The sequence below is a fragment of the Orcinus orca genome, chromosome 10 (genome assembly GCF_937001465.1).
Source record: "Orcinus orca chromosome 10, mOrcOrc1.1, whole genome shotgun sequence".
In the NCBI taxonomy this organism is placed as follows: Eukaryota; Metazoa; Chordata; class Mammalia; order Artiodactyla; family Delphinidae; genus Orcinus; species Orcinus orca.
In genome coordinates, this window is record NC_064568.1 from 83,359,668 (window position 1) to 83,387,326 (window position 27,659).

The 27,659-nt window shown below is 44.1% G+C and overlaps 1 protein-coding gene across 3 annotated transcripts; it reads right to left on the bottom strand.

Moving 5' to 3' along the window:
• On the bottom strand, positions 1 to 27,545 carry RPP21 (ribonuclease P/MRP subunit p21). Of its 3 annotated transcripts, none has more exons than XM_049715724.1 (5): positions 26,334 to 27,545; positions 26,157 to 26,257; positions 25,980 to 26,062; positions 24,853 to 24,978; positions 1 to 11,837 (listed from the first exon to the last, which is right to left on the bottom strand). In XM_049715724.1, exons 1-5 carry the CDS (start codon positions 26,388 to 26,390, stop codon positions 11,680 to 11,682), a joined length of 525 nt encoding a protein of 174 aa, XP_049571681.1. In that variant the 5' UTR covers positions 26,391 to 27,545; the 3' UTR covers positions 1 to 11,679. The 3 variants fall into 3 exon arrangements, with proteins under 3 accessions (XP_049571681.1, XP_004286122.1, XP_012394656.1); XM_004286074.4 differs by lacking the exon at positions 1 to 11,837 and adding an exon at positions 24,569 to 24,708; XM_012539202.3 differs by lacking the exon at positions 1 to 11,837 and adding an exon at positions 24,648 to 24,708 and having other exon boundaries at positions 24,846 to 24,978.
• Positions 27,546 to 27,659: the final 114 nt, after the last annotated feature.

Sequence of the window (27,659 nt, forward strand, 5' to 3'; positions counted from 1 at the left end):
TTTTGGAAGACTAACTCGTTCAGCATGGCTAGGGCAGAGGGTTCAAGGGAGAAGTGGCGAAAGGTGAAGCTGGAGAGGTAGGCTTGGGTCAGCTCTCACTGGGCCTTGTCAACCATGCTAAAGATTAAGGCTTTATCCAGAGGAGCACTGAGACCAAGAAGGAGAGATTTGTACCTTAGGTCACTTTGATTGGAGTGTGGAGACTGGTTTGGAAAGGGGAGAGAGATCAGAGGCTTTTGCAGAGATCCCAGAGAAAGAATGGAAACCGGAATTAAGGGTTTTGGGGGAAGAGAGGTGTGGCTGCACACAGAGATTTGGGTGTCAGTAACATATAGGTGGGAGGAGGGTAACTGAGATCATCCACAGAAAGTGGGTAGTGTGAGAAGAGAAGAGGGCTGAGGAAGGACATGGAGAATATAAAAGGGAAGGCAGGGAAAGAGGAACCAGCAGACAGGATAAAACCTAGGAAGTGTGGTGCATTGAAAGCTTAGGGAAGGAGGAAGGAAGGGCGCAGTGCAGAATGCTGCTGAGGATTGATGACAAGAATGAAGAGTGTCCACTGGATTTAGTAAAAAGCCTTGCTGATCTTGGTGGGAGCAGTTCCATTGGACAGATGAGGTCAGAATTCCCAGATGTCAGGGGATTGAGGAATAATTTGGAGGAATGAAGTGGAAGCAGTGGAGAAAAGGATATAATTTTCAAGAAGTTTGGTTGTGTTTGCAATGAGAGAAAAACGGAGAGAGCAAAGTATATAAAATCGAGGAAAACAGTTTTTTAAAGTTTTGAACATTTTCACAGGCTGTTTAGAAGGGTCAAGTGGAGGAGGAAAGGTTGAAAATGCAGGAAAGTGGGGATTAGTGATGGAACAAGCCCTGGAGAGCAGGCGGGGGTGGCACTGACAGTCCCGGTGCAGGGATTACCCTCCCGCAGGAGCCTGGTGGCTTCTGTCGTAATAGGAGGAAACAGCGCTGACATTCAGCCGGTTTGCACTGGTACTGCTCAACCAGTTGTTAAAACACTTCTGTACCAGTTAGTAAGTAGTATAAGAGTAACTGCAATAAGCAGTAAAAATAATTAATAAAAATTATAATATGAACTCATCAGTTCAAGTAATTAAGAGATTGCGACAGCCATTGGTAAATGGGCTTCCCGCTGCACCTGAGACGCTTTGCAGCGCCATCTGCCGGTGGAGCATCATCACTGCAGGCTGAGCGGCTGCTTTGAGCCTTATTAAATAAATTCTTTAAAATTACCTGTCTAAATTATCTTTGAATTATGGAGTTGCTATTGCTTCTAAGTAGTTTAGCTTCTACTTTGATTTTATTGCTAGTTCATTGTCACTCTTGTGTCCGTAGGAAACTGCAGTGTTTTAATATTTACAAATTCAAGAATTTTTAATAAAATATTAAAGCCAAACTTGAATAAAGAGATAACAAAGTTTGAACATGTTTCTTAATGTGCCTTCAGAAATATCATAAATGAGAATCTATTGGTTTCACGGGAGAACAAAGAAGAAATAATTTAATGAGCTGCTGCCTGGAATGTCTTCTGTTACTATGTTAAAAAAAAGAATAATATGGAAATTCTTTCCAACGTTTTGTTTTGAAAATTGTCTAACACACAAACTGAAAAAAAGGACAGTAAACACCCAAACATTCATACAAGGTTTCAACAAATCCTATCATTCTGCCACATTTGCTTTAGTAGTCTCTATCTTGTTATCCATCTATTTGTCTGTCTACTTATCCTTTCTTTTTCCTGAACCAGTTGGAAGCAAGTTGCAGACATCATGCTCATTCATCCCTAAGTCATCAGTATATATCTTACACAACCACAATAGAATTATCATGTCTAATGAGTTAATAATTCCTAATATAATCTAATATCATATTCAAGCTTTCCCAATTTAAATGTCTTTTATAGCATTAAAGAAACAAACCAGGAATCAAGTTCCACACATTGCCTTTTGTTGTGATTATGTCCTCCTCTTTTCCCTTTTCTTTTTTTTTTTTCTAATATTTATTTATTTATTTATTTGGCTGTGCTGGGTCTTAGTTGCCGCGTGTAGGATCTTCGTTGCGGCATGCAGGATCTTAGTTGTGGCATGTGGGATCTAGTTCCCTGACCAGGGATCGAACCCAGGTCCCCAGCATTGGGAGTGCAGAGTCTTAGCTGCTGGACCACCAGGGAAGTCCCTCCCCTTTTCTTTTTTTAATTTTTAATTAATTAATTAATTAATTAATTTTATTATTATTATTTTTGCGGTACTCAGGCCTCTCACTGTTGTGGCCTCTCCCGTTGCGGAGCACAGGCTCCGGACGCGCAGGCTCAGCGGCCGTGGCTCACGGGCCTAGCCGCTCCACGGCATGTGGGATCTTCCCGGACCGGGGCACGAACACGTGTCCCCTGCATCGGCAGGCGGACTCTCAACCACTGCGCCACCAGGGAAGCCCCCCTTTTCTTTTTAATCCAGAAGAATCCAGTCTTTTTCTTCATAGAACTGACTGAAGAGACTAGGCCAGTCTCTTCTATAGAATGTCCTACATTCTGGATTTGTCTTATTGTTTCTATGCTGCCATTTAACTTGTTCCTCTAGCTCATATTTTTTTAATTAAAAAAATTAGATTCTAGTTACCCAATTTTGGGACTAATTCTTCAAAAGTGCTGCGTTCTTCACATTGCCTCACATTGGAATGCATGTAATAAGAGGTCATACCATAGCTAATGATGCTAAGTGTAATCACTTGGTTAAGGTGGCTACTGTCCGAAATGTCCTATGAAGGTAAACTGTTCCCCTTTGCAATTAGCAAGTCATCTGCATGGTTCTTTGACACTGTGATTTTTTTTTTTTTTTTTTTGGCTGCACTACATACCTTGCGGGATCTTAGTTCCCCAACCAGGGATCAAACCCAGGCCCCTGGCAGTGAGAGCATGGAGTCCTAACCACTGGACCACCAGGGAATTCCTGACACTGAATATTCTAAAAAAGCTTTCACCCAATAATTGGCATCCATAGTGATCCTTGCCTGAATGAGTTATTTCATCAGGAATTACAAAATGGTGCTTTTCGACTTCTCCCACGCCCCCATTTATAAGGAAATATTAATCTAGAGAGGAGCTTTCCCTCATCAACTGGAAAAGTAGGGCTCCTTCTAAAAAGCCACGACAAATGCTTAATTATTTCCATTTAATTGCCAATTTTCAGAGTAAGGTGGTGGTATATTAATCTACAAGGGTAGAAAGTTATAGTCTTTTTTTTTTTTAACTATAGATCCAGGGTTTTTAATCCATTTAGTATTTTATAATCAGTTACAGTCATTATTCCTTTTGTGCTCAAACTGTATCAAATGTGTCCAGTAGGAGCCCTTTTAAGCTGACTCCTGTGTCCTTTTGACATGCCCCAAAGTTGTCTTGACCACTTTCTTGCTTCTGGCATGATGAGGTCCCAGGCTCAGTTTTTACTTTCCCGTGCTTCAGACATGGAATCGGCCATTTCTCCAAGGAGCACTGGTTCTTTTAACGAATAATGGTATATAAAAACCAGTGTTTAGGTTCTCGGAGAGCTCATTGCTATAGAGGTATCACTGCTTTAAGACACTTTTAGTGTTTAGAAAAATCATGAATTCATTGTGATATTTCCAATTCAAATTTTACATTGTAGTTTTCTCTCAACTTCTTTAATTTTGTATTTTATATCTTTTATCAGGCTAATTGAAAATCTTAATAACTTTGATGTATTTATCTATTCATTTTATCCTAAAATATGCATAAAATAATTTCAAAATTGCAATATTTAATACTACTAACAATAAAATTACTGAGTGAAATTTAATATTTACTAGCTGTTCTTTTAGTCTTTAGAATATTTACCATGAAGGATATACAGAGTACTGTATTCAAAAGTCACCTAAAATAATTATTTTCTCTTAATGGTTACCTCAAAATATGCAAATAAATAGGTTCATATGTTTTAGTTTTCAATTTTAGACTGATTTTTTATATTAAGTTCATTTAAAATATGTAAAATACTTTCAAAGTTCAAAAGTAGAAATAAGATTTTTAAAATGTACTCATGGGACTTCCTGGTGGCACAGTGGTTAAGAATTCTCCTGACAGTTCAGGGGACATGGGTTCGATCCCTGGTCGGGGAAGATGCCACATGCCATGGAGCAACTAAGCCTGTGCGCCACAACTACTGAGCCCACGAGCCACAACTACTGAAGCTTGCACACCTAGACCCCATGCTCTGCAGCAAGGGAGGCCACTGCAATGAGAAGCCCGGACATGGCAATGAAGAGTAGCCCCTTGCTCGCCACAACTAGAGAAAGCCCGTGGGCGCAGCAGTGAACACCCAACACAGCCAAAAAATAAATTAATTAAAAAAAAATGTACTCAGACAAGTATGTTTATCGTATACTCCCCATCAGTTTCTTCCTTCTCCCTTCAAGTAACCATTTTTATTGGTTTCTGTTTTATTCTTACAGAGTTTCTTTTTACAAAAATAAACACACATGTTATAAATATTTTTTAGTCTTTCTTATACAAAGAGTAGCATTATACAGACTTAAAAGTTTTTATTGGGCTTCCCTGGTGGCGCAGTTGTTAAGAATCCGCCTGCCAATGCAGGGAACACGGGTTTGAGCCCTGGTCCGGGAAGATCTCACATGCCTCGGAGCAACTAAGCCCGTGCGCCACAACTACTGAGAGCGCATGCCACAACTACTGAAGCCCGCACGCCTAGAGCCTGTCTCTGCACGCAACAAGAGAAGCCACTGCAATGAGAAGCCCGCGCAACGTAATGAAGAGTAGCCCCTGCTCACCGCAACTAGAGAAAGCCCCACGCACAGCAACGAAGACCCAATGCAGCCAAAATAAATAAATTAATTTAAAAAAAGTTTTTATATTCTTAAATTATTTTTACTTTATAAAAATTTTAAAGGTTACTTTCTATTTACAACTATTACTATATTCCTCACATTGTACAATACATCCTTTAGCCTATCTTACACCCAATAGTTTGAACTTCCCAATCCCCCAGCCCTAAGTTGCCCCCCCACACACACTGGTAACCACTAGCATGTTGTCTATATCTATGAGTCTGCTTCTTTTTACGTTATATTCATAGTCTGTTGTATTTTTTCGATTCCACATATAAGCCATCTCATACAGTATTTATCCTGGTTTGGAGTTTGCTAAGCACTTGAACTTGTGAAAAACTTCCGCTTTGTGAAAGACATTGTTAAAAAGAATAAAAGCCAAGACACAAACTGGGAGAAAATATTTGCAAATCACATATCTGATAAAATACTGGTGCTCAAAATACACAAAGAACTCTTAAAACTCAACCATAAGAGGGCTTCCCTGGTGGCGCAGTGGTTGAGAGTCCGCCTGCCGATGCAGGGGACATGGGTTCCGTGCCCCAGTCCGGGAAGATCCCACATGCGGTGGAGCGGCTGGACCCGCGAGCCACGGCCACTGAGCCTGCGCGTCCGGAGCCTGTACTCCGCCACGAAAGAGACCACGGCAGTGAGAGGCCCGCGTACCGCAAAAACAAACAAACAAAAAAAACCCAACCATAAGAAAACCAACAGCCCAATAAAATATGGGCAAAAAATCTGAACAGACACTTCACACCTTACCAAAGAAGATATACAGATGGAAAATAAGTATATGAAAATATGTTCCACATGATATATCATTAGATAATTGCAAATTGAAACAACAATGAAATACCACTACACATCTATTAGAATGGCTAAAATCCAAAACGCTGATAACACCAAATGATGGTGAGGACATGGAACAATAGGAAGTTTCATTCGTTGCTGGTGGGAATGCAAAAAGGTACAGCCTCTCTGCCAGTGTTTTATAAAACCACACATACCCATTTATTTATTTATCATTTTAAAAATGTATTTATTTATCTTTTCAGTCATGCCACGTGGCTATCCTATTTCCCCGACCAGGGATCAAACCCGTGCCCCCTCCGTGAAAGCTCGGAGTCCCTGCTCTTTCTAAGAGAACTGGTAACTGCTCACACCCTTTTCACACACACATCTATTAAAATAATCCCCTCATTAAATTGTACTCTTTTGTCCTGCACCATTTTCTATTCCCACCAGCAGTTTGCAAGTGTTCTGCTTTCTCTACAGGTTTGCCAATACTTGTTACTTTCTTTTTTCTTTCTTTTTAAAAAAAAATTAAAATTTTATTTTTTTTATACAGCAGGTTCTTTTTAGCTATCTATTTTATACATAGTGTATGTATGTCAATCCTTATCTCCCAATTCATCCCACCATCATCACCACCGCCCCCAACTCAGGAGAAGAGATTTCAGGAACCCACAGACCCGTCACCACTCCTTGGAACTCTATTCTCTGAGTGAGGCTGGCTGCCTGAACTGTCCACTTCCCCCTTCATTAAGTTACACAATGCGTCAGTAATTCCCTGGTGGTCCAGTGGTTAGGACTCCACGCTTTCACTGCCGAGTGCCCGGTTCCATCCCTGGTCAGGGAGATCCCACAAGTGGCTCAGCAAAAAAGAAAAAAAAGAAAAAGTTACACAGTGCCTTGCCAGTAGCAAAATACCATCTCTCCTCCACTTTCTCCCAACCATTCCCTTCTACCCCTTTTCTGGAAAACAACTATTTTCAAGCCTTTTGGCTTATGGTTTTTTTTTTGCTTATGTTTTTTTTGTTATCTCCATGTCTCTTGATAGCATACATTCGTGCTTCATTTGATTTTTGTTTTATTGATAGAAATTATCTTTGACATGCCAGCATCCCTTCCTCCCACACCTCCAACTCCCCCACCCCCCAATAAATGTAATTTCTTCCTCTTAGGGTAGGTAGTCCAGTTGACTGGACTGAGAGTCTGAGAGTTACAATTGACTGGACTGCGAGTTACAATTATTTACTTATGGGAATTCTACTCATGCCTGAGCCACATGTAAAACTCTCTTAATTGTCCTTTCCATACATACTGGTGTTTGTCAGGGATTTAATAATTGCCTGATGTTTTCATTTTCTTACTTTCCATGATGTTTTAATTTTATAAATGTATCCCCCCAACTCTCCCTCAGTTAAGTGAATCCCTTCTCAATCCCTTCAAAACCATGATGGTTGCTGCCTAGGTAATTTTCTTGGTTAAGGCTCCCCTCTGCCTTCCTGTTGACTCCCTTTCCCTTCTCGTAGGTTGATGCCCTGGTTTCCCAGATCCCACATCTTCCTGTTTTTTGGTATATGCCCTCCTTTTCCTGGAGCACATCCCTCTACTTCCCAAAAAAGAGTTCAAAGGAAAATTTTAGATGTTCTCATGTCTGATTTATTTTTTTACTATTTTACAGGGATGGAATTGGGAGTCATGGTCACCCCCAGCAGGAACAAATGGGTCACAGGAAGATCCCCATCAAGGAGCACAGGTGGCCCCTCTCCTGATTCATAAAGAGTCTGAATTTTTCCTATACTGATTTCCCAGGCAGGCAGCAGAATAATACCACAGCCTAAGTTTTAACCACAGGTGTTCTCTCTTACGGATTTACAACCCAAGTTCACATTACATGGATGTTCTGAATATTAGCATGCCATGAATTCAGGATTAAGAAGGCCATACTCCAAGGAATCTGGTGAAAGGAAACACAAGAGAGGTCTGGAGGAATCTACTATCATCCATGCTTTGAAAATTCCAAAAATCATTTCATAACCAAAATGAATACTTAACACTAAAAAAGAAAATATATGTTCACAAGAAACAAGATACCTTGAAAGAAGAAACAGAAAAAACAAACAACAGAATCCTATAACTTTTAAATTAGAGTAATAAAAATAGGTTATAAAATAGCTTATTCTTACTGTGAATAAAAGACAAAATTTTAAATATTTTCAGCTAATAAGAAATTGTAAAGAATATCCAAGAAAATTTGAAAAGAATTATATACAACATTTTATAAATGAAAATGTAGGAACTTCCCTGGTGGCGCAGTGGTTAAGAATCCGCCTGTTAATGCAGGGGACATGGGTTTGAGCCCTGGTCCAGGAATATCCCACATGCCACAGAGCAACTAAGCCCGCGAGCCACAACTACCGAAGCCCGCACGCCTAGAGCCCGTGCTCCTCAACGAAGAGCAGCCCCCGCTCTCTGCAACTAGAGAAAGCCTGCACGCAGCAACGAAGACCCAACGCAGCCAAAATTAATTAATTTTTAAAAACACAATAATTAAAACTAAAATTTCAATGGGATTTTCCAAAGGCAGACAATTTGACACAAACAGACCATTACTAAAGGAACTCTGAAGAATGTACTTCAGGCAAAAGGAGAGGTCTCAGGAGGAGGGTGTGAGTTTAAATAAAAAATAAACAAGAAATAAGGGTAAGTGTGTGCATAACATTGAATGAAGATAAACTATGGAAAAAATTGAAATGTCTTGTGAGGTTAAAAAGGATAATAAATTGGGAGGGGATAATCAAAGTTAATTGAAATCTGAATTCTTTCTCTTTCCTCCACAATACTGAATTTATTTATATCCTGATAAAAAACTTAAAGATAAACTTCTCACTCATTATGTGGTCTATTTTTGTTTTGTTCTGTACATTTCAGTATAGGGCATAAGAGAATATTTTGTGGATCTTTCTATATGTTATCTTCCCAACTTATTGCTGGATTGTTCAGTAACTCAGATGCTCTAAACTTATAAATAACGAATGTACAAATTCAATGGTAGAGCAATTTTCCACAATAAGAAGGCCATTCATGGAGTTGGTGGAATTTCAGCACTGTGGACAGATCTACATGTCCTAGTGTACAGGGAGCTGGAGTTCTCTCTCAACTGGATACAATGGGATACCAGAGAGGAAAGTTTAAGATAAACCCTAATGGTCATGAAACTGTGATTTTAAACACAGTCATTAATCACAATCTCAAATTCTGATTCTACACCACTTCCAATACATCATTAACCGTGATGTCACTATAATAGAAGAGCCAGGCTGGGCAGAAGAGGAAGTGACTCACAGAGGCAGTAAGTCACCTGAGCCTCTGTTCTGCCAAGCAGCCCATCTACAGTGAACCTACAGTGTAACAGCATTTAGACCAAAGTAAGCACTTCAAGAGAAATAAAAACACATCCACACAAAAACATTGTACACAAGTGTTTATAACAACATTATTTATAATAGCAAAAAATGGAAACAACCCAAATGTTTGTCAAATAATAAATGAATAAACAAATTGTAGTATGTCTATACAATGGAATATTATTCAGCAAAGAAGAAGAAGAAGGAGGAGAGAAGAAGAGGAAGAGGAAGAAGAAGGGGGAGGGGAGGAGGAGGAGAAAAAGAAGAAGAGGAAGAAGAAGGGAAGAAAGGAAGTACTAATAATGCTACAAAAAGGATAAACCTCGAAAACATTATCCTAAGTGAAAGAAGTCAGACCCAAAAGGCCACATATTGTATGATTTAATTTATGTGTAATATTCAGAAGAGGAAATCTGTAGAAATAAAACATACGTTGGTAGTTGCCTAAGACTGGGGTCTTGGGGGAAATGGAGAGTGACAGCTAATGAGTATGGTGTTTCTTTCGGGGGTGATAAGTGTTCTAGAATTGATTGTGGTAATGGTGGCACAACTCTGTTAATATATTAAAACCACCAAATTGTACACTTTGCGTGAATTGTATGGTATGTGATTTACATCTCCAGTTGTTAAGAATGATTGTGTCAAGTAAAATTAGTGTGTTTCTTTGCTTAAAAAAAGAAGCTATGAGAGAAAAACACCCAATATAGTTTTGTTGTTGTTGTTGCTTTCTGTTTTTTGTTTTTTTGGCCACGCCATGCGGCATGCGGGATCTTAGTTCCCAGGCCAGGGATTGAACCTGTGACCCCTGCGGTGGAAGCACAGAATCTTAACCACTGGACCGCCAGGGAACTCCCTCAATACAAGTGTTTATTAAAATGGAGAAATCGAAAATATAGGGAGTAGATTGATAATATTAATTACCTCAGTAAAGTGGGTGTGGGTTTAGTGATGGAAGAGATTTAAAAATATATTTATACAAATTTGATTGTTTCATTTCCTGTGTGAGTATGCATTATTTTTATAGTCAATTTTAAAAAAATAATTAATTTTATTTATTTACTTTTGGCTGCATTGGGTCTTCGTTGCTGCACGCAGGCTTTCTCTAGCTGTGGCGAGCCAGGTGCTACTCTTTGTTACAGTACGCAGGCTTTTCTTGTTGCGGAGCACGGGCTCTAGAGCGCAGGCTCAGTAGTTGTGGCGCTCGGGCTCAGTTGCTCCGCGGCATGTGGGATCTTCCCCGACTAGGGCTTGAACCCGTGTCCGCTGCATTGGCAGGTGGATTCTTAACCACTGTGCCACCAGCGAAGCCCTATAGTCAATTTTGTAAAATAGAAAGTTAAGAAACTTGAGAGCTTGCCCCATAAACTCTGCAGCCAAATAAAAACAGTAACTAACAAATAACGAAGAGGTGTCTGGAATTTCTTCTTGGAGAATTGGCTTACTTGTGTGCAAGCCAGGAAGAGTACGATGATAAGAATCGAGGCAGGACTACAGTGTTGGAAGAGAAGAAAAACACAAACATGAAGATACATGAGAGGACAGAGAGAAGATGACAAATCCAAGAACTGAACACAAATCATGTTAAAAGCCCTTTCAGTCAGGAATTGGCTGGGGTCAATGTGACAGGAAAATTGCAGCCCAGAGCCCAAGAGGACCAGACACCATGGACAAGGGACAGGTGCTTTCTGATGATTCCTTTTTTTCCTCCTTCCATTGCCCCGGCAAGATCATTGCCTAATTTATACCTATTGCATATTAAGAAATCAGCACCATTTGGAGACTTTGGGATAATAGGAGCACAATTTTTCAGCTCTTCTTGTATCAGTGTAGGCTTTTTCAGAAAAACAGCCCTACTCTGGTATTCCAGGAATAAAAAAATTAACACAGGAATAACAGTTTCTACCACAGTTGAAAATCTGGGGAGCAAACATCAGTGAAGTCATGTGGTAGGCGTGACAATGGTCTCCTAAAGAAGCCCATGTCTTAATCCCTGGAACATGTGAAAATGTCACCTGATACGACAAAAGGGACTTTTTGGCTCTTGAGATGGGAGTATTATCCTGGACTATACAGGCAGGTCCAATGTAACACAGGGTTCTTTACAAGTGAAAAAGGAAGGCAGGAGAGTCAGAGTTAGAGAATGAGATTCGACGACAGAGTCAGAGGTCACAGTGATTTGATTGTTGACTCAGAAGACGGAGGAAGGGGCCACAAGCTGAGTAATGCAGGCAGCCTCTGGAGACTGGAGAAGGCAAGGAAACAGATTCTCTTCTAGAGGCTGCAGAAGGAACACAGCCTCGCCGACATCTTGATTTTAGCCTCGTGAAACCTATTTCAGACTTTGACATCCAGAACTGTAAAATAACAAAGTTTTTTTGTTTTTAAGTTTTATTTTTATTTATTTATTTTATTTGTTTATTATTTTTGGCTGCGTTGGGTCTTCATTGCTGCCCGCGGGCTTTCTCCAGTTGCAGCGAGCGGGGGCTACTCTTCATTGTGGTGCGCGGCCTTCTCACTGCAGTGGCTTCTCTTGTTGTGGAGCATGAGCTCTAGGCGCGCGGGCTTCAGTAGCTATAGCTCACGGGCTCAGTAGTTGTGGCTCGCGGGCTCTAGAGTGCAGGCTCAGTAGCTGTGGTGCACGGGCTTAGTTGCTCACGGCATGTGGGGTCTTCCTGGACCAGGGCTCGAACTCGTGTCCCCTGCACTGGCAGGCAGATTCCTAACCACTGTGCCACCAGGGAAGCCCCGAAGCTCAGGTTCTTGATGTCTGATCGCAGAATGAATTCAGTGAGAGACAAAGTAATAGGTAAGAAGTGGATTTATTTAGACAGAAACACACTCCACAGAGTGTGGGCCATCTCAGAAGGTGAGAAAGGCCTCATGTTGTTTTAAGCCACTAAGTTTGTGGTAATTTGCTATGGCAGATATAGGAAAATAATACCAGTCACCACCAAAATTCTGAGGAGCTGAAGTTGGAAAGTTAGGGAAGCAAATGCTGGAGACCTCAGCTCAAAGAACTGGTGGGTGGTTCTCACAAGCTTTCCGGGAGATTGCTGTAATTCTCTAGAACCTGTGAGAAAACTCCCATCCTGTGTCTCAGTCTGCAAGGCAAAGCAGGTGGGTGTCAAACCTAGTACAGTAGCTGCTGAGAATTTCACACGTGCCTGCTCACTCATGTGCCCGATGGATAGCGAGATCTCCCTCTTCTGGGCCCCATATCTCATGCAAGTCTCTCCCACTGGAAAACTTGAACTTGAGCTATGGGGATTCTGGGACATACATTCCCTGGGTTCTCTTCTGCAGACGTGCTAGAAGTGGGGCTGCTGATTTCGTAGGATACAATTCTGCGCATTGGTTAATAATGGCAAGTGCAGGAGGGTGGGCTGGCCCCTGGTGGACAAGCAAAGTTTCTGCAAGCTGATGTAAACCAGTGATGTATTTAAGAGATCCATTTAAATTCAGCAAACACTTTTTTTCTTTTTTTTTTCTTTTTGGCCACACTGTGTGGCATGTGGGATCTTAGTTTCCTGATCAGGGATCCAGCCCGCGCCCCCTGTGGTGGAAGCGCAGAGTCTTAACCACTGGACCGCCAGGGAAGTCCCCATAAATTCAGTAAACATTTTTGGTAGCTATGATGTGTCAAGGTAACTCATGGTTTTCTTGATTTTCCCTAGTATGACTCAAGAATGATCCTGAAAGACCATTGTTCTAGCCAGATCAGAACCATATATTTGAATTGGAAAAGTTGTGTTGGATCCTCCAAGTCTTAGGGGCTCATCTGAGGGGCAAAAAATTTTATTCTCTTACAGGTCTTGAGGTCAGAAGTCCAAAATTAGTTTCAGTGGACTAAAGTCAGAGTGTCAGCTGGGCTTGTTCCTGCTGCAGGCTCTAAGGAAAAACTCATTCTCTTACACTTTCCAGCTTCTAGAGTCTGCCTGTGTTGCTTGGTTTGTAGCTCCTTCCTCCACCGTTAAAAGTACATCACTTCAATCTCTGCTTCCATCATCACATCACCTTCTCTTCTGACTCTGACTCCTCCTTTCTCCTCTGATAAGGACCATTGTGATTACATCTGGGCCCACCCTGCAAATTCAGGATAACCTCCCTTTTTCAAGATCTTCAGTTTCATCATATCTGCAAAGTCCCTTTTGCCATCTAAGGCAATATTCACAGTTTTCAGGCATTAGGATGTGATTAGGGGCCATTAGTCAGCCTAAGGCCAGTAGTAATTTGTAAGTAAAATGATTAAAGGGAAGCAAATTATTGACATCCTACAGTTTGTAGTGCAATGTTATTTACTGTGACTTTGGCATACATTTTCTGCAATTAAAATGCTTTACAGATGTATACTACATATTGATAGCTTTTGTTTTATATGTATTCAAGACTATATGCAATTTGGGGCTATGTTTTCTAGAAATGATTGTGTGGGCCACTGAAGATTTTTAAGTAGGGGAAGGATCAAATGACATTTTGCTCTACAAATATCTCTCTGGTGGCTGGCAGAGTCTTTGGAGGACAGTAAGACTGGAAGAAAAGAAGTGTGTTAGGAAAACTTGGCAGAAATCTCAGGGACAGATAATGACGATCTCAGCTAGGCCAGTGGCCACGCACTGCGACTGGCATCCCAGCCAAGGGCAAATGCCCGAGATGGAGCAGCCACAAAGGGTGGAAGGGAAGGCAGAACAGACCAGGGCAGCGGTCTCTGGTTCTGCTAGAGTAGAAGCCCGCGCTGTCAGAGGTCCCGAGGCGAAAGGGACATGGATCTCCTGGGTTGGGGCACTGTTAGGTAAATCAGGTTTGAGCGCTATTTGTGTACTTGGAATGAGCTGGGGTAGCTGAGGGGCCCTGTGTGAGGGCAGGGACGTGCAATCAGCGGAGAACAAGAGCCGCAACTCAGGCCGGGTGGAGCTGCCACAAGGTGGCGCCAAAGGAGCGGACTCTGGGCGAGGGAAACTGACAATCTGTGACCAATGAAACTGCAGAGGAACTTCTGCAAAGCCACCTTTCCTCCGGGTTTTAGACTGCATTAGGTTTCTCGTGAACTATTCTCTAGCACCGGAGCCCATCATCTTCTCTTCTTCCTCTCGGCTCTTTCTCCAATTTGACTTTTCCCCTCATATTGAGGAAAAATCCTCCTATTGAGGTACTGCAAATTTCCAATGAGGGAAAAAAGGACCGTGAACTCTGTCCCTTGAGTCTCCTCTGGTTTCTCACTAACCTACAGCGTCCCACGCTTCCCAGACACAACAAGAAGTTCAAAGGACAAAGTCGAATTGCTTCTTCCCTACACCTCTGGGAAGCAAAAGGCATGTCCAAGCTTGGGGAACACATCTGAGCTGGGAGAACCGTGAAACTCGCAAGACAAGTCCCATATCTGTGAGTGTGCGGCGGGGATGGAGCGGTGTCTGAGAAGCGTCACAATAGGGAGAGACCAGCGGAAGCTCTCAGGTGGGAGTCAGAGCAGGACCTCCCAGCGAAGTCGAAAAGGGAAAGGGAAAGGAAGAATCTCAGCAGCTGGAAAAGAGAGCCAGACCCAGAAGTGGCCCGGGAGTGTTTGCGGCTTCCCGGCTGTGCAGCTCAGACGCATCGCTGCGTCGGTCATTCCTTAAACCAACCAACGGTTATTTAACGTCCTCTATCCGCCAGCCACGATGCTGGACTGTGCGGGTACAAAACTCCAGGAACTCGTGCAGAGACACCGATCTGGTGTCGCGGAGCTGGCCCCGCGGCCAGCCGTAGGCGGATCCGCGCACCCCGGGCCTCCGTCCCTGCTCGCCAGGGGCAGGGCCCGTCCCAGCCTCCGCTCCCAGCCCGCAGCTCTGTCCTGCTTTGGCAAGGCTCTGCCAAGCGGAAGACTCAACAACGCTGTGAAGCCCCGAGGAAGACAGAAATTGACGAAAAAAACCTCTAAATGCCTAAATCATAGATAGCTCCCGGAGATTTTTAGTGGGAGAATGTTACGAGATCAGGATTCCTGGAGTCAGTATCCACTTTGGCTATATACTTATCAGAACCCAAAACACTTCAGGATCATTCACTTCAGCAGAAACACATCTCTGGAATGGATGTTATGAAATCATTGGCTCCCCAGGGTAACTGCACACTGGAGGAAGATCAACAGTGTGGTTTAGGTGACCTTGGAGAGCTTGCAAGTTTAAGAGGCTTGGTTGTACAACACCCACCTTCTCTAAATATAAATTCAGATGTTAATAGCAATTCATATTCAAGCCCCGAGATGGTGGAAAATTCTTTTGTTCAGGGAATGCTTCCTAATCCTTGTGTAATAAGACAGAGAGAAAGGGCAGAACCCAAATGCAGCAGCTGAGACAGAAATTCAAGGATCAGTCACATGCTTAATAATCTAGATGTAATAAGATAAGTGCTGAAACACATCAGGAAAACAGCAATGATGCAAGAAATGACAAACAAAAATCAAGGCAGAATTTCAAGAAAATCTTGAGTGCTTATTACATGAGCAATTGTTTTAAGAGGCCAGAACACTGATGGATTGTGAGGAACTGAAACCGTGTAACTCAGACTGGGACTTGAACCCATGGTCTTTTAACTGAGATCACACACCTGGTCTCAGGACTTAATGAAGCTCAGGTCCTTGATGTCTCATTGCAGAAAGAATTCAGTGAGAGACAAGGTGATAGATAAGAAGTGGATTCATTTAGAGAGAAACACACTCCACAGACAGAGTGTGGGCCATCTCAGAAGGTGAGAGGCCTTGGGAGAAACAAGTGGAAATGAAACAGGAGGGAAGGGGGCAGGGCACAACCTTTAAAAGAATGACATAGCCATAGGACATGACAAAAACTGGTTAGAACCAACTAGGTCCAAGATGGCAGACAAGTTGACTTCCAGTAGACCTTGAGCCTCAGTATACGCTCATTGTAATACATTAGCAGACTAAATGACACACCCACCAGCGCTATGACAGATCCTGCAAGCTGTGCAGAGTGACAAAAAAAGGGGGGAGGGGCAAAGGTCTTGAATAGATATTTTTCCAAAGATGTACAAATGGTCAACAAGTATAGGAAAAGATGCTCAACATCATTAGTCTCAGGGAAATGCAAATCAAAACCATAAGGAGATAGCACTTCACACCCACTAGGATGGCTATAATAAACAAACAAAATAACAAGTGCAAGAATGGAGAGAAATTAGAATGCTTGTATATTGCTAGTGGGAATGTAAAATGGTGCAGCAGTTGTGGAAGAGAGTTTGGTGGTTCCCCCCAAAACGGACTACCATATGATCCAGCAATTCCACTCCTAAGTATAGACCCCAAAGAACTGAAAACAGGTGTTCAAACAGAAACTTGCAAATAAATCTGGTCACAGCCTACAGATTCTGAGGACAGAATCCTCCTCTGGACTCCTGTCTCCCCCATCCTAAGGCTCCTTCTCTGACCCTCCTACCTACTTACTCAGTTTCAGGGGAAAAAAGTCCCAGTCTTTACCCCTTATGAGGAGAAAACATCCTGTGAGATGCCAGGGTGAACACTCTTAAGGAGCTGCTAGTCTTGGGCCCCAGTGAAGTTTCCAGAACTATCTCAGTCCAGACTAGGGCAGGATCAGGAAGCAATACAGGAAAGGGAAGTGTTGGTGAAACTGTGCACCCCAGATTGGGACTTGAACCCACGTGCCGGGACACGAACCCAGCCTAAACCCAGATTGGAACTTGAACCTGACCAAAATCCACGGTCTTTTTTTTTTTTTAATTTATTTATTTGTTTTTTTAAATTTTTGGCTCTGTTGGGTCTTTGTTGCTGTGCATGGACTTTCTCTAGTTGCGGCGAGTGGGGGCTACTCTTCGTTGCGGTGCACCGGCTTCTCATTGTGGTGGCTTCTCTTGTTGCGGAGCATGGGCACCAGGTGCGCAGGCTTCAGTAGTTGCCACATGCGGGCTCAGTAGTTGTGGTGCATGGGCTTAGTTGCTCCACGGCATGTGGGATCTTCCCGGACCAGGGCTCGAACCCACGTGCCCTGCATTGGCAGGCGGATTCTTAACCACTGTGCCACCAGGGAAGCCCCCACGGTCTTCTATCTGAGATCAGGTAAAAGGCCTGATCTCAGGTTAACACCTGGTTTCAGGACTTAATGAAGCTCAGGTTTTGATGTCTCATGGCAGAAAGTATTCAGTGAGAGATAAAGTGATAGGTAAGTGGATTTAGAGAGAAACACACTCCACAGACAGAGTCTGGGCCATCTCAGAAGGTGAAGAGTGGCACCAGGGTATGGGGTTGTCAGTTTTTATAGGAGTGGGTAATTTCATAGGCTAATGAGTGGGAGGAGTATTCCAGCTGTTGTGGGGATTTCCAGAAATCGGGCCACCACCCACTTTTTTTGTCTTTTGATGGTCGGCGTTGGAACTGCCATGGCACCTGTGAGTGTGTCATTTAGCTTGCTGATGTGTTACAATGAGCATATACTGAGGCTCAAGGTCTACTGGAAGTCAACTTGTCTGCCATCTTGGACCTATTTGGTTCTAATCAGTTTACGTCATGTCCTCGGGCTCTATCACTCTTTTAAAGATTGTGCCCTGCCCCCTTCTCTGTTTCATTGGGACTAGTCAGTCGCTCTCCCGAAGCCTATCCTGCAGCAGAGACCCTAGGCCTCTGACCTGTAACTTCTGGGTGTGAGTATGTTAACCATATTTTCTAGTTTCTGAAGTTTTTGACCTGTTGGGCCTTGCAGATTAGGGAGGGACTGCCCCTCCCGGGGTTAGCCTACTCTTAGAGATAGCAATCAGCTCTCCCAGGAGCTCACCCTTTGACATGCAAACTAACCAATCTGGAGTCTGCACCCCCCACCCACCTGCTTTATTCCCTCTTAAGCTTGTGAGACATTAACCCTAGGCCCTAACCGCCCCAGCACCAGGCATCAGACAACTAGGGCTACACCCTGGAGCTCGCTAAGATTATTCAAACTAGCAATGCCAAACCTGGTCGGCCCGCTGTTGCCCTGCCTCACCAGTTCCTTCCCACAAAAACCACAATCCAGGCTTTCCTGCTGTTCCGCTTGCTCTCTATCTGCAACTGACCTCGACCTCAGTGTTCTGCCTGTGGCCCTGCTCAGTGTGATGTGCAACGCCCCCTCCTCACTTCTTGGGAACCAGAGTAAAACTATCTTTTCAATGGTAATCATCTCCTGATCTGTTGGCGTCACCATACATACCAGAGTAGAAGCAAAATCCCAGGTACCTTTTAAAACAGGGAGGACACCCAATTCTGGTGGCCTGAACTCTGTTCCTCTGTCCTCAACTGTGCTGGCTACGGTTAACCTGCCGCCCTCACCTAATGCTTAAGCTTGCGAGGCATCTATGTACACACGTTCACCAAATTTTCTCACTTATTCTCATATCTGTTATGCTAACATTTAACTTCATATAAAAATTTATAAAAACCAAGGACAGAATTTATAGAAGGGTGAACTGTATTATGGAAATCTGATTTCCAGGCATCCTGGGTGCCTCTCAGGTACACCCCAGACCTACTGAGCAGAGACCTCAAGGCGATAGCAGGGGAAATCTGGCTTCAAACAGATCTCTGTGACCTGTAAATACCACGAAGTGGCCTGCTCTGCTGAAGCAGCAGTCTGACCCCAGAAAGTCCTGGGATGCAGGGACTATGGTTCAACAGGCAGCAGCCTCCCTGCTCTGCTTCTAGCCTAAGCTTTCTCAGTCTGCCCACCTGACAATCAAGCTTCTAATGCAGAAAACTCCTACCCCAAGTACCCAGTCCCAGCGAGCCTGGCTCCTTGCAGATTTCGGCCAGCCAGGCCGTGGTTGCTCAACTAGGCTAAGGCCTTGCCCACCTGAGAGCCAGTCTCCTTCCCACAGCCTGCTGCATATCTAGGTGTAGTCATTTCTAGCCCAGCGGTAACAGGGGCAGAAAATGGGGCAATTCTGCCACTTAGGGTGGGGAAGCCATAAGGAAATGGGGGCTCTCTTTCCTACCTGGACTCTTTCTCTTCCCTATAACAAGCATCAAGGTAACAGCAAGAAGATAAAGCCAAGTCCAATAGGTGGGAGGATAATGACTCACACAGGGAATATGATGGTCTCGGATATGATAGGCCAGGAAAGCAGCTCTTAGAAGGGAAGGTGAAAGGTGCTGATCTTCAGGTTTAACCCTTGAAGATCTGTGGTCTTTGGGTTTCAATACTCCAGCCCTCCCTGCTCCATCCTGTGCTCAAGGCTCCATCCTCAGACTCTGTAGAAATACTTCATGGAGGTAGGGAGGAGCTGATACCTTGCTCCTTCCTGTGGTCCAAGGTTGATGGGGCAGGGAAGGGGTAGGGGGTGAAGGGGCTCCTGAGACAGAAAAGGGGCAGCAAGATAGAGAAAGGCAGTGACTAGGAGATGGGTGAGAGGAGGGCTGAGGAGACCAGTGGATTGAAGTTACCTTTTTTTGCATATGGATAAGCAATTGTTTCAGCATCATTTGTTGTAAAGAAATGTCATTTCTTTACCGAATTGCCTTTTTGCCTTTGCCCAAAATAAGTTATCCATATATGTGTTGATCTATTTCTGGACTTTATTCTGCTCCATTGATCTATTTGTCTATCTTTACACCAAGACTGTATTGTCTACTATTGCTTTATAAGTCTTGAACTCAAGTCTTTAATTCCAATTTGTTATTCTTTTTCAGAGTTGTTTTGGCTATTAATATATGACTTTCAGAGTAAAAAAAAAAAGGTCTTGAGATTGCTTTAAATCTAGGGAGACATGTTTTGGGAGAATTGACATCTCAATAATATTGAGTCTTCCAATTCATGAACACGCTATATCTCTCCATTTATTCGGGTCTTGGAACAATATTTTGTAGTTTTCAGTACATAGTACATAGTTTTCAGTACATAGTCCTTTCATAATTTTTGTCATATTTACCCCTAAGTATTTAATATCTGGATGCTATTGTAAATGGTACTGGTTTTAATATTAATTTCTAATTGTGTACAGAAATACAATTTCTAGTATATAGAAATACAATTTTTTTTTTATATCCTGCACTCTTGCTAAACTCACTTATTAGGTGTAGGAGCTTTTTATTTTTTATTTTTATTTATTTTTTGGCTGCATTGCACAGCGTTCAGGGATCAAACCCACGTGGACCAGGGATCAAACCCACGCTCCCTGCAGTGGAAGTGTACAGTCTTAACCACCGCATCACCAGGGAAGTCCCTGTAGGAGTTTTCAAGTGATGTCTTAAGACTTCCTGCATAGATGATCATGTCTTCTGCAAACTAAAACAATTTTACTCCTTCCTTTCCAATCTGGATGCCTTTTGTTTCTTTTTCTTGCCTTGTTGCACTGGCTAGAGCCACTAGTTGAATGATGAGTAGAAGAGGCGACAGTAGACAACCTTGTTTTTTTCCTGACTTTAGGGGGAATGCATTCATTTTTTCACCATTAAATGTGATGCTAGTTGTAGCTTTTTCATAGATGTCCTTTTAAGGTTGAGGAACTTTTCATCTATTCCTCATTTGCTGAGAGATCTTATTAGGAATAAATGTTAGATTCTGTCAAATGCTTTTTCTACATTTACTGAAACTATATGATTTTTTTTCTCTTTTAGTTCATTAACATAGTGAATTATTGTTCTCTCTCATTCTTCTTTGAAATCGGAAAATACTCCCCGATTTATACAACAGATCCTCAAAAGGCTCAATGGACAGCATCAGGTACTTTGATTATCTTTATAATGAGAGGATATATGCTAAGAACCTTATAGCATTAACATTACAGAGAGGAAAGTTCATAGAGAGTTACAGAAGTGATGGCATGTCTCTCCATTCTACATACAGTATACTTTCCAGAAGCCCTGGGAATGATTAGATTGAATTCCAAACCCAACTTCCACCCTGCACTGAGATGAATAATGTCCCCCACCAAGTTTTTGTCCACCTAGAACATGTGAATGTGACCTTATTTGGAAATAGGGTCTTTGCAGATATAATCAAGTTAAGATGACATCATATTGGATTAGGGTGGGCCCTACTCCAATGACTGATGTCCTTGTAAGAGGGAAACGTGGACAGAGATGGAGACAAACAGGGAGAATGCCATACAATGTTGGAGGCAGAGACTGGAGTGACGTATCTACAAGCCAAGGATCACCAAGGATTGCTGATAAACATCAGAAGTTAGGAACAAGCAAGGAGGACTCCTTCTACAGAGCCTTTGGAGAAAGCACTGTCCTGTGGATGGCTTGACTTCTAGCCTCCAGCACTGTGAGAGGATAAACTTCTGTTGTTGTAAGCCACCCATTTTGTGGCACTTTGTTATGGCAGCCCTAGGAAACTAATACACACATCAGGGCTGGAGATATACTGGACTCTGTACATTTGGATCAAATAGGAATTCATAAAATATCCTTTTCAGAGAATATTTTCAAAGTACAGACCAATATCTTGTTCTGAATATATTATAGCACATATCACGAGACCATTTAAACTTTAGTTTTGTGGAATTGTTTGTCCTTTTTCTTACATCCCTCTGCTAGCCCATCAGGAAATCTATGGGTTCTACCTTCAAACTAGATCTAAAATCTGAACACAGCTCTCCCTCTGTTAAGACCCTGGTCCAAGCCAGTATCACCTCTCACATGGGTGACCACAACAGCTTCCTGTTTTCCTTTCTTCCAATCTTGCTCTCCTAGTCAACTGTTAGATCAGAGTGATCCTTCTTAAATGTTAAGCCAGATCACGTCATTTCTTGCTAAAAACCTCCAACGGCCTCCCAATGAACAAGTCAATTTCCTTATGATGGCCTAGAGATCCTTGGCCTCCCATTATCTCCTGGCCACATTTACTACTCTCCACCTGGCTCTCTCTGTTCACTCACACCAGCCTCTTGCGAACTATGAATACTCTGTGCAGGCTCCCTCTTCAGGACACTTGCCCTAGCTGCTCCCTCTGCCTGGAAGTTTCTCCCAGATATCTGTGTGACTGTTGAAGGAGGTAATCATGAAAACATGACTGCTGGTTGACCCTCGAACTGGACCCGGGCAATCAGGGGCTCCTCACCCACTCCCCTGTCCTTGGAGTGTGAGTTCTGCCCACTGTTCCCTCAGTGGGAGCTGTTCCAAGGGCATAGCTTTGAGAGAGCAAGGTGTTGTTGAGACCATCTGGACTGAAGGCATGACTGAACCCTATTAAGGCCTCTATATAAACTTTTTAAGATTCTGGTGGGTGAGTGTGGAGGTCTAACTCGTCTTGCTGCTGCCCAAGACAAAGCTTCGTATGTAAGTTTCCTTGCTTATTTTAAACCTGCCACCTACCAATCTGGAGTGGTCTGCCTCTTTCTTTGATCTCTCCTTGCTCTCCATGTACAGGGGCTGGTTTCAGATTTTACCTAGGAAGCTCCTGAGGTTTTGAACCAACAATGACTAGATCCCTTACCTTCCTCAAATCTTTTTGCTTCCTTTTTTTTGGCGACACCATGCGGCCTGCCAGATCTTAGTTCCCCAACCAGAGATGGAACCCGAGCCCTCTGTAGTGGAAGTGCAGAGTCCTAACCACTGGACTGCCAGGGGATTCCCAGACCTTGTTTTTTTGATTCAGTTGGGATGACATAAGTTTCTTCTCTCTCCTCTATTTAATTTTATCTAACAGGTCCTAAAAGAGCACAGATTTTGAATTATTGAATTGCTTAGAAACATTAAAGAAAACTATTGAATAATAGGGCTTTGATTTCCTCTTTGTTATAGGAAATCCATTTTTGCACATACTGACAACTATTCTATCATAATAAGTAAATATGAAAAAGGACAGAGTTTTGGGAGGAGGAGGAAGAGGGCTATGATCTCTAGTTAGAGGAACCCCAGTGCTATCCCACTGTGGACATGTTGAGTCATGTGCAATCATAAACACACTCAAAACAACTTGGCCAAGAATCAGATTTAGTGCATAAGAACCAACCAGCTCAGAAATGACACTCAAGGAGGGAACCAAGGAAGGTGAGCTGAGGACACAAAGGGTCTAGGCTTGCATGGGGTACACCTTCAGGCTACATGTTTGTGTTGGCTGCTACAGTTGACCCGTTGAGTACTATCTCCAGAAATAAACGTCAAAGAATAACTTAGAAACATTTAGTTACTTGCACACTGATAAGTATTTTCCATGCATACAGTGTACTGGCATGTGAAGGAATCAGTGAAGAGAATGAGTCAGGGACAAAGGCAAAACAAGGATGTGGTAGACTGCTACACTGGTGGTCCTCAAGGAACCAATGAACCTCCAAGTATCCACGCCCCAGTGTAGCCCCTTCCACACTGAACGTGGGCTTGGCCACATGACTTACTCTGGTCAAGGTGACATTAGCAAGCGTGACGAGGACAGAGGCTTGATAAGCACTTGCACCGTGGAGCTTGTCTTCTTGGAATACTCTCTGTGGAAGCCAGAAGCTTTGTAAGGAAGTCCAACCACCCAGAGACAGCCATGCTGTGAGGACGTCAAGGCCAGTTACAGAGCAAGGCCACATGCAGAAGCAATGAGGTGCACACATGCAAATGAAGCTTCTTGAGTCTTCCAGACCAGGTACCAGCCTCCAGCTAAATGCAGCTGAGTGATTCCAGCTGATGCCATACGGAACAGAAGAACCACCCAGACAGGCCCTCAATCAGTCTAGCCCACAGAATCAGGGGAAATAACACATCATTGCTGTTTTAAGCTACAACGTTATGCAGTGATTTTTATGCAGCAATGAATAAGTGCAACCAGGATTTACAAGAGAAAGGGAAGAGAGGAAACTGCATTCTGGGAAGAGTGAATTTTGTTTGTCTACTTTTGGGGTAAACTGATTAGCTGGCACCTAGCAAAGAGGTCAGTCTGAAATTCTGACTTCGAGTAAATTGTCCAGGGATAGCAAATAAAACAATTTTGGTTGTTTACTGATTCTCAAGAAAACCTTGAAGGTTTACCTACAGAACTTACTTGTGTAATATTTGACAGTGTCCGTTTGTTAGTACCTTTGACTTTATTAGTTCAGGTTGTACAACTTCTCTTAGTAGAATTTTATAGAAGAAAACACAGAGATTGGGAAAAGACCCAAAAGGAAGTGGGCCTGGAGAATCTAAACCCTCCCTCCACCAACCCCACCCAAACTTTTTTCCCCTCCTTTAAAAACAGCATCAGTGGCATCAGCAGTCTGTCTGTCCAGCCCTTTAGCCAACAGTCAGGGCTACCTAAAAATGGACTGCCTTAAGGAGGATCAGGGCCTCGCAGACAACCCCGGAGCCTGCGTTCCAATCGTGGCACTGCACTGAGGAAGCAGGGCTGGAGGGGCACTGGAGGCAGGGTCCTGGAAGTGGGAGCTGCTTCATGGGGCAAGTGGTAATTGGGATCTCCCTGAATGGTGGGAGTATAAGGATGATAATGACAAAGGACTAAAAGGACAAAGAAGAGGTTAGCTGGTGACAGAGAAATACAGACAGAAACAGAGGAAAATGGAGTTAAGAGCTGAAATACAGAACAGAATCATGCAAAGTTAAAGAGAATTAAAATTTATTTGGAAGACGGGGTGAATCCATCACTGGCGATTAGAACTCTGAGGCTGCACTTTCTCCTCAGGAAGGTGGGCTGGAATGCGGTGGGTTGTGTTTGGCAGGGGTTGTGGTGGTTTGGGATCTGAGTAGATGAGCAGAATTAGTTTTTTAAGACTGTGGCACCTTTCACACCAACCCAGAACCCACCAATGTGTCCACCGCAGCTCTATGTTACCCACTGTCCCTACTCCCCTGGGGTACCCCCATTTTCTCAACCACCTCTCACCTGCCTGGCTCCCCAGCTGGGCCTCAGGCCGGTCTCCCCAGAGCAGATGCCTAGGATCGTTGAGGAACCGTTGGCTGCGCTGGCATGTCAGGCAGGTCTGTACAGTCCAGCGCTGAGCCTTGCAGCCTGGGGTGCATGTGGGGAAAAGAGAGTGCCCAGGTTTAGGATAAGAAAAGGTCTCCTGCACCCAGTTTTGCCTCCACCGTTTTCCAGTAGGGATTCTACTCCCTCCCCACCTTGATTTGATGGTGTCATGTCTCTGCATAAAGTCTGTCATTTTCTTGGTACCCTTTATTTATTTATTTGGTTGTGCTGGGTCTTAGTGGCAGCACGTGAGATCTTTGTTGCAGCGTGTGGGTTGTGCGGGATCTTTGTTGCTGCATGCGGGATCTAGCTCCCTGACTAGGGATTGAACCTGGGCCCCTTGCATTGGGAGCGCGGAGTCTTAACCACTAGACCACCAGGGAAGTCCCTCTTGGTACCCTTTAAGATAAAGTCCAAACTCCTTAACAAGACTCTTCAAGATCTGCCCTGTTTCCCTCTCCGGCCTCCTGTCTTGCCCTTGCCCACCTCAGAGCCAGCCTCCTGGGCTCTCAGTTCCTTGACAGCACCACAAGCTCTCTTGTCTGAGGCCTCACAAATGCCTAGGATTTCCATCTCCCACTCCCTTCCCTTATAATGAACCTCACCATCACTGGTTTAAGTAACTTAGTATTCTACTTCCCTAATTAAAGCATTTTTCTACGCTATTCTAATTGTTTCTGTCTTAGTCTGTCCCATCAGACTATAATTTCATGAGAATAATGACTCTAGAGCAATACTTGACACATCTCAGAAAAATAATTATTGAATGAATAAATGAATATGGGAATCATGTCCTCCATGATGTCGAATGACATCTATTATCATGCACAGGCGAGGTTGCTTCTCATGGCAACATCATTTCTCTACCGCCCAGACCTAGTTTGTCCAAGTGGAGTTAAGTTAACTCAGAGCTGGAGAAAGCCGACGCCTCCAAATCCCACACCTGGCACCCATCTACATCGAGGAACGGATCATTGCCCGTGCCCTCCCCCAGCCCACAGGTGTTCCTCAAACATCCCCCCTCGGCAGCAGGGAGCACTCACGTCTCTGGCGCTGGGTGCAGGTCAGGCCCGGGATGAGGAGGGAAGAGCAGCCACGACAGAGGGTCCTCTTCACCGAAGGGTCCCTGGGGGCGGAGGTGGGTGGTGGTCTGGGCGCCCGCTCTCCCTCTCCCCTCCTTCCCCCGTCCAGCCCGCCGCCGGGCTCCGCACCCCTCTCACCGCCGCAATACGAGCCGCTTCGCTATGGTCCTCTCCGTGTGGCAGTAAAACCTCGCCAGTGCCTGGTTCTCGGGGTCCTGCGCGAGGACGCAGTGGGCAGCCTGAGGGAAGGAGCCGTCAGTGGGGGCCCTCCGCACTGGGCCGCTTCCCCGTGCGTGCGCCGCAACGCGGACTCACCTGGTACAGGAAGCTGAGCCTCTGGAAGGCCTCGCGGTCCTTCACCTGCCCGGCCATCCGAGCCGCGATAGCTCCCCACACGCCGCAGTCCACAGGCCCCACCCTAGGGTAGCCCCGCTCCCGGGCGTCCGCGCAAGGCCTCCTGGGAACTGTAGTTCCTGGGGCCGTGCGCGCTCCTGTGCCGTCCTCACTCTGGCGACACCCTGCGGCCTCACAGACCCATCTATTTGCAAACCCACACCATCCCCTGCAATCCAAGCCAGGGGTTCCTTTATGAGTTTTGGCTCCCTTTTAGTCTTCCTCAAGCCCATGATTATATTAGGTAGAGACTGGAGAGGTTAGTGGAGCAGGAGAGAATCTTAAACTGCTAAACATCTTCAGGACAGAAGACTGGTCTGTTTATGCAGATAGGTTGGGGAGATGGTTATGTGCAATATATACCCGGCTAGACCTCCTGCCCTATGCTCCTGAAGCCAAAGGCAGATGCCCGGAAGACCTACAGACTGAAGGAGCAGTTGATACATTCAAAAAACCCACTAGTTCCAGTGACAGTGAAATTGGAAAGGATCTTGAGGGCAGTGGAGGGAGGGAAGAGGGCTCCTGGCCCTTAGAAAGCACAGCTTACTCCCAATCTTTTCCACTTACCAAAATGCAGTGCTGGACACACAGTAAGTAGGTGATCCTCACTAACTCCTGGTCTTAGGTACTGGAAGAAACCTGTCAACAGCATCCCCTGCCCCCGAAAAAATATCCCCTGTAGTGTTCCACACGCTTTCCTCACTTCCCTCCCTTAGACCTCTGCCTCTCCTTTGCTCTGTTTGACATCCTGTGATTACTTCTGCTTCATAGTTAATAACCACTCGTTCCTGAGGTTAAGTAGAGGGACAGAACATGAATAAATCCTGAGATGGGGAGAGGGCAGAATAAGTCAGGAGAGAATGAGGGTTCTCTCCTCTCAGACCCCCTCCTCCTCACCCCCCATCAGGCTGGACAGGGAACCAGGCCTCCAGTTTGAAGGAAATGGCTGAAATTTCCTCTCAGATTAGTTTCACAAGTGTCTCCAGGCTCAAATGAGGAGTGTTTAAAAGGTAGATGCCCAGGCCCACTCCAGACCTTGATCAACCACTGAAGGTAAGCCCCAGGAACACAATTTTTTTTTTTCGCCACGCCGTGCAGCTTGTGGGATGTTAGTTCCCCGACCAGGGATCAAACCTGGGCCCCTGACAGTGAGAGTGTGGAGTCCTGACCACTGGATCACCAGGGAATTCCAAGGAACATGCATTTTTAACACCCATTTCTTACACATCAACAGAGATTATCATCAAA

Bases quoted from the DNA above. Each gene is read 5' to 3' on its own strand.
- RPP21 (XM_049715724.1), bottom strand. From the start codon at position 26,390: ATGGCCGGGCAGGTGAAGGACCGCGAGGCCTTCCAGAGGCTCAGCTTC. The intron at 26,258-26,333 runs GTGAGTCCGCGT...TCCTTCCCTCAG, and splicing joins GGCTCAGCTTCCTGTACCAG to GCTGCCCACTGCGTCCTCGC. The intron at 24,979-25,979 runs GTGAGTGCTCCC...CATGCACCCCAG, and splicing joins CTGCACCCAGCGCCAGAGAC to GCTGCAAGGCTCAGCGCTGG.